A 10733-nucleotide genomic window follows, 5' to 3' on the forward strand; every position below is an offset into this window, starting at 1 on the left:
AATGCTGATTTCGCAGTGGCCCTTAATAAAAAGGATAACCAACTCCACAGCGGTCATTGTTTTGGGTTATAAACAGAGGCCGAGGATTTCCTTGAAGATGTTTTCCTAGACTGTTCCCTTCCAGGTAACCCTGTTTATGCATCATTTTCCAGGCCCTCTTACCTGAGTAATATCCTGATTCAGGTTTTGCCATCCAGGATTCTTTGTTCTCCTTGGCAGGCTCTGTGGTAAGATGTACTCCCATTTGCTGTAATATATCTCTGCCCCATAACGTGATAGGCATTGGTGCCAACACATAAGGCTGCAAAGTGCCTTTATGTCCCTCCTCATCCTGCCAGGATAAAACTTGAGCACTCCGTTCAGGACTTTGTGAAAATCCTAACCCTCTCAACGTGCAATCAGCCTTCTGAAGAGTCCATTGCTTAGGCCACTGTTGAGCATCGATAATGGATATGTCTGCTCAGTATCAAGGAGACCCTCAATGGTCATTCCTTGCACAAGTAATTTGAGCAGAGGCCTTTTTGAACAATCCTGCGCCCAACAAACCATTTGTTCTTTCCCAGTTGAACCAGACCCCTTGGATTCTCTGTTTTGAGGCATATGCATACCTGGGAATAAGATTAATTGGGCTATTCTATCTCCTGGACTGATGACTGAGATACCACAGGGAGAACTCACCATAATTTTAATTTCACTTGTGTAATCATGATCTATAACCCCTGGAAAGATATGAAGGCCAGAAAGAATCAGCGAACTACATCCAAGAAGTAAGCCTACTGAATTTGGAGGGAGAGGTCCTGACACCCCTGAAGGAATTAATTGAACTCCCATCTCAGGTGTTAATACGAGTCGGGAGGTGGAGCAGAGGTCCAATATTGCGCTGCCTGAGGTTCCTCGGATGAGGGAGTCAATGGAAAGAAAGGAATGTGATGAGGAATGGTCTGGATTATGCCTGGAGTACAGTGTACTGGCTTCTCCATAGCCCCATACATTTGCGGGCCCCGAGGCAAAGGGCCCCGCCTTCCGTTTTTTGACTCAGGCCTACTTACCAGGTTCTCATCAATATCAGTGACAGGTCTACACTTATTTGCCCAATGTTTACCCCTTCTACACTTTGAACAGATCCCTTGCACTGGGGACTTTTCTGTCTTCACCACCGAAGCTCTTTGGAGCACCTTATTAGGACATTGCTTCTCAAAATGTCCTAATTGGCCACAGTGAAAACAATTCTTTGTCTAGCTCCCTCTGCAGGGCCCAAGGGAGATACACCCCTCATGGCTGCTGTAATCACCTGTCCTGTGACCACTGCATCATTAATGTCTCTGCAGACTTTTATGTAAACTGATAAATCCTTTTTCCCTTTCCATGGTCTTATGGCAGCTTGACCCCAGTTGTTTGCATTTTCAAATGCCAGCTGAAGTATTAATGGCATCGCAGTGTCAGTGTCACCAAAGACAGGAGTGGCTGTTTGAATGAGTCTATCTACGAAATCTGCATAAGACTCATTAGGTCCCTAAAGAAACTTTGAGAGGTTACCTTGTAAATCACCAGAACCTTGTAAAGTCTTCCATGCTCTGGTAGCTGCAGTAGCAATCTGCGCATATGTTCCTGGTTCATACTGAAGCTGTGCCTCTAACGCGGCATAATGACCCTCGCCTGTAAGCATCTCACTATTTCTTTGTGGGAAACCGGCCGCAGCATTTCTAGGTGCCATTTCTAAAGATAACTCTTGCCAGCCAGTCTTCCAAATCAAATATTGTCCTCCATTCAGCACTGCCTTACATATTTTTTTCCAATCATCGGGAACCAAATTTAAATTTGCCAATGAGTCTAACATACTAATAGTGAAAGGCGCTTGGGGTCCATAAGTGATAACAGACTCCTTTAGCTGCTTAATGGTTTTAAAATCTATTGGTTGATGAGATCTCACCGATTTTGATCCTCAAACTCTGGAAAATCCCATCCATTCCCCATTTCTAACACTTCTACTCTTTTAGCTAACTTGCGGATGGATCGGGTGAGGCTGGCTGTTGGCTCCTCCCATGGAGGCGCAGATGGCTGAACTATGGGCAGCAGCTCCTTATTTTGTAATTCCACACCTGAGCACAGACTTTCTAAATCACTACCACTTAATTCTTCCTCCTCCTGCTTACTCGATTCTCTCTCGAATATTCCTCCAAGCGTCTCTGCGCTTCTTTTCACCTGTTCTTTAGCTGTTTCTTTGGGCGAAAAGTAAGCATTCCCGAATAAGTTGCCACATAGGAAATGTTCCTCGGGGGAGGTCTCCCTGTTTCAGCGCTTTCTCCAAATCTAATTTATGTAGATCCCATTGTGGCACATTAAGAAGTCCTTCCTTTAAAAACCAAGGACTTACTTTTGCTATCACATTCACATAAGCCTCAACCGTGGCTTCTTTTACTGCAGTACCATTAGCTTTAGTAAATCTTTTATAAGTAACCATTCCGCTCTTAGAAACATCTGAACCCATCATTCTGGCTTTTTTAAAAATCAAAACTCCTTTCACACACACATTCGCGGTCATTCCAGTCTGAACCCATTCGGTTCTATTGTAAAATATCCTCGCTCTTATACAGCTTTGGCCAGAGACTCCCACGAGGTTCCTCCCTACCATGCCCGAAGTTACCTGCACTTTAGAGGTGATCTGGGAATAATCTGTTACAATCTATTAAAACACCTAGCTGCTACTGCTGTGCTTGCCTCTCCGCTTTGACACAGCTGCAGCTTCTTTTTGGGTTGCCTTCTTTATGGGTTTTTTCAGGTTTCTCTGGTTTTTCAGTCTTTTCCTTAGGTTTGGGAGAAGTTTTTGGTTTTTCTTTTTTAAGCAGTCTCATGCCATTTTCATGCCCCACATTCGGCACTAGTATGTCAGGGTCCTTCATCCCTGGTCCCTCTCTACTAGTAGGGGGGATGGCGAAAAACACACTCTGACCAGGCCAAGCTGCAAGAGGAAGGGGCCCACTGACCTCCCACACCCAGCCTTCTTACCCCGGAGCACGAACAGAGACGCCACGCTGCTTCATCAAGGCAGGAAAATCTCTTTTTATTCCCTAAATCCCTCCTCCTTATATTGGGTGAGGGAGCCTATCAGTATACAAGATGGACAGGACAAAGAGATCCAATTGTATTATCCCTACTAGAAGCCTCAGCAGAAAGTTATTAGACATGGCGTTACTTGGCCCCCAGTACTTGACCACCTGCAGTGGTCCCATCCTGGTGATTGACTGGGTATCATAAGGTGACATCATACAGTGGTGGCCACCTTGTGTAGTTTTGATCACCTGCATGTAGTGTTTACCTTTAAAAGCTCAGCCCTACTGAAGGTTGGAGATGCTATCCGGCTGACGGTGAAGAGGAGCCACCATGCTGCTATTAAAATGACTTAGTTCACTGATTGCAGGGCGTTCAGGTTCCATGGCTTGGATATTACATGTATCAAAAGATAACAAGGATTTCAGTGAGATGTGTCTACATGGATGAAACTGAAATTTTGCTTTAAAAAGAAAAAGGTAAGGTTTTGGAGCCAATGCTGGGACTTAAAGGCGTGTACTCAGGGCCTGGGCCCATAGCATTTGTGCTCAAGGCTAGCACTCTAGTACTGGAGCCTCAGCTCCATTTCTGCGGCCCCCCTTACTCCCCCTGGTAAGAGTCTGTCAGGTTTTCCTGCTGTAGCTGCTCAGAACTCAGCCTCCTGTGGAGCCTAGATGAAAGAAGTGTGCCATCCCAGCCCCAGACCTGAGGGCTTCTGAGAGAAGTGCAGAGATGGGCTCAGCTGATGCTGCAGACAAAGAAGAGCAGCTGCTCAGTCTTTGGACCCTAGATTGTGAGCCCAGGAGGCTAATCAGAACTCAACCTGGAGAAAAGACAGGATTAAAGGCTTGAAGCAGCCGCACACCATGCCTGCTGGCTTCTGTGAGGGCACACCTGCTTGGAAGGGGAGGAGGAAGTTGAGGGGTGGGCTCATCTAGTCCTGCAGATAAAGGAGAGGAGTAGAGTACAGTCTGGACCTCATTCACTTGGTGAGGGCTCCAGGAGAAAGGTGGTGTTGGCAGAAGGAGGCCCCAGGACGGGATGTAATGACCAAAGCTCCTGGGGTAAACTGTGTGGTGGTGAAGCAGGAGTGCCTTATCTCTGAAGCCATGCAGGATGCCCAATTTTGGCCTGCTTAGGGAGGGACAGAGGCCCATCTTCTCCATGCAGTCCAGGTGGGAGCCAAGCACAGGGAACGAGTTGCTCCCCCAGCAGAAAGAAACAACCTCTCCAGAAGCAGTCATCTGGAAGTGAGAGAAGTCAGCGTCTTCACCCCTGGACAGTCCAAGTAAAGCAGGATGCAGAGGACCAGCCAGGGAGAGGATGGGACTCCTCAGAGCAGCAATCCTGGAGAGCTGGGCACAGCTACCATGGTGAGATCCAGGACCCTACCTGCCAGAGGAGGAGCTCTGAGCAGAGGCCTGGCACAGGGCTGGCACCTGGAGGTACAGCACCTGCAGGCTCCTGTGGAACAGTGGGACTTTGACCAAGCCAGCAGCCAGGAGCACCATGAGGTGGAGCAGGAGGAGGAGGAGGAGGTGAGTGACAGGGCTGAAGAGGCTCAAGAGATGGTGCCGCCACCTGGGGACAGTGACACACTCACAGGAGTGCCTGATGATTTTTCCACACTGGGTGAACCCCAACAATTGAGTAGGTTTCCACTTCCCCCAGTGCAGTACATCAAGGAATACATGGATGAAAATATTCAGAAAGGCTTAGCTCCTAAGCCTCCACCTCCAATTAAAGACAGCTTTATGCTGTTTGGCGACCAGTTCCACGGTGGTGATCTTACCGCCCCTTTGGAAAGAAGTCAGGGCATACAATGGCTTCATCCTAGGAAGTTCAATTACAAGAAAGAACTGAAAAAACTCAGTAGGTCCATCCTTATTAATTTCTTGGATCTTCTAGACATCTTGATAAGGAGCCCTGGGAGCACAAAAAGAGAAGAGCAACTTGACGATCTGAAGCTGCTTTTTGAATCCATGCATCAACTTATAAATGAATACAGATCCCACCAAGCACAAGAGAATCTGAGTGTCATGGTGGAGGGCCAGAAATGGCAATGGCTTGAAATGGCTGAGAGGTTTCAAAAGCAGCTGGAACAACTTGAGATGAGTCAGGCTTGCTTGCCTGGTGATCTGCCCCATTTGGAAGCAGGAATGACAGTACAAACTGAACCAAGGGGTTCTGAGGAGAGCAACAACTGGACTGGGCAGAAAGAGCAACAGAGAGCGAGCTCTGGATGGAGAAGGGACCAGATCCTACAGAAAGATGCCGCCTTGTGTGCCCTGATCGATGAGATGAACGGAAGACCATGAAGCTCTCCGGAGCAGCAGTAGTTTATGTTAAGAAAATAATAGATAAAGAAACAGACAATTATAAGATAATAGATAATTATAAGTATAAAGGGATATTTTAATTTTGTAATGAGATGCTATAGGTTATATTTTATTATAAATCACCATAGATTCACAGAGCATACCTATCTTCAAAGTAGCCACTTCAAAAAGCAAAAATTACTGTTGTGTGGGAGAGTCCTATTTTTGGAGTTGGTCACCACATCTGCTTCTGGGGCTTTTTTTTCCCCCCAAGACTCCTGTGCTGACCATGGTGAAGTGTGTGATGGTGAAACACGAATGCCTCATCCCTGAAGCCACACAGGGTGCCCAATTTTGGCCTGATCTAGAGAGGGACAGAGGCCCATCCCCTCCATGCAGTCCAGGGGGGAGCTCCTACCGGCCAGAGGAGGAGCTCTGAGCATGCACAGGGCGGGCACCTGGAGGTCCAGCACCTGCAGGCTCCTGCAGGAACAATAGGCTTTTGACTAAGCCAGGAACACCACCCGATGGTGGAGGCGAGTGGCAGTGCTGAAGAGGCCCAGAAGATGGTCCCTGCCCCAGGGACAATAACACACAGGAGTGCCCGATGAAGAGAAACCCAAGCTTACAAATTTCTAGGGCACTTCTTTTCAACACCAACACCTTCCAGAGTGTGGTCATTAAACACAGTGAGGCCCCCAAAGCATGGGTTCCCCCAAAACATTGGTGACTCTACCCCCTTTGTCAACGAACACACAGACTGGAAGTGCCTTATCACTTGAGGCATAGCTGACATGCCCATTCCCATGGATCATCCCTCTTGCTCTACACAGTATTCCATTTTCCAATATGGGCTCAAGGCATACACCCAGGCTGATGGTATGGTCAGCCAGGCAGTGAAGCTCTACATCATGAACTTTGGATCATTAAATGGAACCTTCTTGAACAAGCCCAATGAGCCACAGAGATACTATGAACTCAGAGGATGTGCTTAAGTTTGGGTTCAGTAACAGAGTAGATCTTGCTCCATGGATCATCCAGTACCTCTGAACTAGACAGGAGAGGATGATCAGTAGGAAGAGGAAGCAGTGTCTGCCAACTAACAATCCAAAAAGGAAGCCCTTCTATTGAGATCCCTCTCCCCTCTCCACAGACTTGGGATTGATTTCAAAGAGCATGCTGGGGCTTTCTGTAACACCTCTTATCGACTGAAGTCTTTCCTGTTGCTGAACAGCATATGTTAAGAACATAGATTTTGTTGATGAGTTCTGTGGGACATCACATGTATCAGTGGCCTTTGTTTTAGAACATTCTTGCCCATTTCAATACATCAGAATCATGGGGTTTTGGTTGGTGCTTGGAGAACTTCTGCCTACAGGCAGAGGAAAGCTGGGAGAGAAGGGGTGACATTGTCCAAAAAGAAATTGAATCTTATGGGACTGGAATGCCTCTCTACATCACTCTTATAACAAACTTTCTAATAAAGTATCTTGATTCAACCTCTTAAAATGTGGCTTCTCTGTACTTTGGGATCAAATTCCCATATAACAATCTTATTGTGCCCTGATGTGAGGGTACCTGAGGATATGTTCCCCTAGAATGACAAAGCTATCATGACAAATGTTGCTCTCACCATCTGTGAAAATCCAGTTTTAAAAGTCTTCTGTTTCAAAAAGGTATTCACCAATAAAACAGAAGATGAATGCTTAAAATTCAGTATCTACAGGGAACTTAAAAACCTAATCCATGCCAAACCCAACAAACCAATCACTACTAGGGTAAGGGAACTAAAGACAGACTTATCAGATGAGCATTTCTCACACATTTCTTTGCATTTTTACCTCTTTCTCTATGGTCATAAAGGAAATGGAAATAAAAACAACCATAAGACATTGCCTTACCGTAATGAAAATGGCCAACATTCAGAACTGAGGCAACAACAAATGCTGGTTCAGGATGTGGAGAAAGAGGATCCTTACTGCGCTGCTGGTGGGAACATAAAGTAGTACAACGACTCTGAAAGGCAACTTTAGTCCAGGGCCCTAAGCTTTTATGTATAAAGGTTGCAGTATACCAAGTGAGCCTCAGTTCCACTTTAGATATTTCATTGTTTGTTGGTGGGAGGAGGAAGAAATGGTAGATAAGGGAATCTCAGACTTTGGGTAGAAGTTTCAAGATATGGGGAAGCAGAGAATGCCACCTCTTTAGTAGCCAGATTAACCACTTGAAGGAGCCATTTGCTGTGCCTGAGGGCTTCTGATGAAGCACGTCCTTGCAAAAGGGGAAAAGGAAGTGGAAGCTGAGGGGAAGGCTCATTAGGACCTGGAGATATTAGACAACAGCAGGGTCTGGACTTCCGTTTCTAAGAAGGTTGTGTGCAGCAGAGCAGATCCAGATCTGACGACAGAGGCCTCAGAAAGGAGAGTAGAGATTATATGTTTATCCTTTGAATGTCAAAGGTGGACAGGGGATTCCAGATTTTGCTCAGAGGTAATTTAAAGGAGTGAGGAGACTTCCCAGGAAAAGATGCTGCTGTAACGAGTGGAGCAGGGTTCCATCAGATTCACCTCAGTTCCTTAAACCAGGGGGAAACATTGGCATCCTACCAGAATCATGGAAGCTTCATCTGGAGAAATTGGAACAACTCAAGTGCCCACAAAGAAGCAGGAAGAGATCCGTTGAAGTTTGGGGTTTAAACTTTCAGGTGAGTAAGGCACCAAGGGATCATGCCCTGGATCCTAGGAACTCAGGACTTGGGAGTCACAGGATCCCAATACAAAGGCATCCTGGGCAGAAAAGGCAAGCAGGCTTCCGATCTAAGATGAACTCTTCTTAGAAGCAATGGAGAGGAGAGGGAAATCCTCCCAAGGACAGAGGAGGGGTTCAAGGCTGAGGATGGGGGTTCCAGCCATTGCTCAGAAGCAATTACAGAGGTGCAGAGAGATTTCCAAGGAAAAGAGGGCTTTCCAAGATCTTGTCAGAGGCACTGGTGAGGAGCAGGGAAATCCTGACAGAAAAAGGGAGGGTGGTTAAGGCTGAAGCCCTTGGCTTCCAGCCTTTGCTCAGAGGCAGTGGTTCAGGAGCAGCGAGACCTCCCAGGAAGAGGGGCTTCCTGCATCTTCTCAGAGTCAGTGGTGAAGGGGAGAAATCAGAGCAGAAACAGAGTGTGTGGTCGAGGCTGAGGCCCGGGGGTTCCAGACTTTGCTCGGAGGCATTTTGAAAGTCGTTCTACCTGCCAGGAAAAGAGGGCTTTCGAGGCTCTTGTCAGAGGCAGTGGTGAGGAGCAGGGAAATTGCACCAGCAACAGAGGGCTTGGTCAAGGCTGAGGCCTGCTTGTTCCAGCCTCTCTCAGAGGCAGTGGTGGAGGAGCAGCAAGACCTCCCAGGGAATAGAGGGGCTTCCAGCCTCTTGTCAGAGGCAGTGGTGAGGAGCAGGGAAATCAGCCCAGGAACAGAAGGGGTGTTCAAGGCGGAGGCCCGGGCCTTCTAGCCTTTTTACAGAGCAGCTGGAAGGAGCAGCGAGACCTCCCAGGAGAAGAGGCGGTGGGTTGCAGCCTCTTCTCAGAGACAGTGGTGAGGAGCAGGGACATCTGCCCAGGAACAGAAGGGGTGGTCAAGGCAAAGGCCCTTTGGTCCAGCCTTTGATTAGAGGCAGTTGTTGCAGAAACCCCCATTTCCTGGGATGAGTCCCTGCTCTGCATCTTCTCAGAGACCGTGATGAGGAGCAGGCAAATCTAACCTGGAACCATGACTGTGGTTGATTCTGAGGCCCTGCTTTCTTGCCTCTGTTCAGAGGCAATTTATACTCATCTATCTCACATGAAAAGGATTTTTTTGATCTGTAGGTATATTTTAGATATGAGGCATTGGTCTGTTGTGTGGTTAGTGAAGAACTTCTATCCCACAGTGGGCCTTCTGTTTAACTTGCTAGCTATGTCCTTTGCCATACAGAAGCTCATCATTTTAATGCAGCCCCATTTGTTCAAATTTTCTTTAATCTGTTGTGTTTCTGGGTTTTTATTTAGAAAGTTTCCACCTGTGCCAAGGAGCCCTAGTGTATCTACTTGTAAAGTTTTTAGTGTACCTGTTTTTACCTTGAGGTCTTTGATCCATTTCCCATTAATCTTGGTACAGGGTTACATAGAAGGATACTTTAGCTTTCTGCAGGTGCTTAACCAGCTCTGCCAGCACCACTTGTTGAAGAGGCTGTCTTTCTTCCATTCTATTTTTCTGGCTCCCTTATCAAAGATCAGGTGGCCATAGATGTGTGGGTTGATTTCTGGGTCTTCAGTTTTATTCCATTGTTACTCTGGCCTGTTCTTGTGCTGGTACCAGGCTGCTTTATTTACTATAGCTTTGTGATAGAGTCTAAAGTTTTGTATTGAAATTATTCCTGGGCTGTTTTTTTTTTGCTAAGAAATGTTTTTGCTGTACAGGGTCTTTTATTATTCCATATGAACTTTTGGATTGCCTTTTCTATTTCTTTAAATAATGACATTGGGATCTTGATGGGTATTGCATTGAATTTGCAGATAGCCATTGGCAAGATTGCCATTTTCACGATGTGAATTTTTCCAAGAGCATGGGAGGTTTTTCCATTTCTGCAGTTCTGCTTTAATTTCCTTTTTTCGAATTTTTAAAGTTATGTCTTTTACATTCTTAGTTAAGTCTTAAGTACTTTACTTTTTTTTGAGGCTATTGCAAAAGGAGTTGCTTTCCCGATTGCTTCTTGGCTCCTCATGTTGTTTGTATACAGTAAGGCAGTTAATTTTATACCTTGCTACCTTCGTGAAATTTCAGACCAGCTCAAGCAATTTGGGAGTGGACTCTGTAGATCTTTCAATTCAAGAGCATGTCATCTGCAAAGAGGGAAATTTTCACTTCCCCTTTCCCTATTTGGATCTCTTTTATGCTTGCTTCTTGCCTTATTGCTCTGGCTAGGAATTCTAATACTGTGTTAAAGAGAAGTGGAGAGAAAGGGCATCCTTGTCTCATTCCTGATTTTAGAGGAAATGGCTTTAGCTTTTTGCCATTAGGTATAATGCTAGCTGTGGGTTTCTCTTACACAGCCTTTATTTTTTATATTTTTATTGTAATTAATAGAAGTGTTACATTATATTCTGCAGATAGGTGCATTACTTCACAAACATTGATACGCTTTTTCATGTCTTGATCCCCATTTCCCTCCCCCCCCACCCCTCATCTTGATTTCCTCCCTTCCCTATCTGACTTCAAATAACCAAATACGCATTTATACAATATATCAGATAACTAGGATATACAGCCTTTATTGTACTGAGGAATGTTCCATGGATTCCTAGTTTCTCTAGAGCTTTGAGCATAAAGGGGTGTTGTAACTTGTCAAATG

General features: G+C 45.9%; 1 protein-coding gene and 1 pseudogene across 1 annotated transcript; both read left to right on the forward strand.

The window, feature by feature from the left end:
• Window positions 1–4346: 4346 nt before the first annotated feature.
• LOC150055975 (smad nuclear interacting protein 1 pseudogene) lies at window positions 4347–6469 on the forward strand (annotated as a pseudogene).
• LOC150055976 (mediator of RNA polymerase II transcription subunit 7-like) lies at window positions 4650–5366 on the forward strand (the record flags this gene model as incomplete). The annotated part of the gene is made up of 1 exon (XM_090343965.1): window positions 4650–5366. A coding segment is annotated over one exon (717 nt), but the record flags the coding sequence as incomplete, so codon positions are not given.
• Window positions 6470–10733: the final 4264 nt, after the last annotated feature.

Source organism: Megascapheus bottae, chromosome 13 (assembly GCF_031878675.1).
Source record: "Megascapheus bottae isolate mThoBot1 chromosome 13, mThoBot2.hap1, whole genome shotgun sequence".
Lineage (NCBI taxonomy): Eukaryota > Metazoa > Chordata > Mammalia > Rodentia > Geomyidae > Megascapheus > Megascapheus bottae.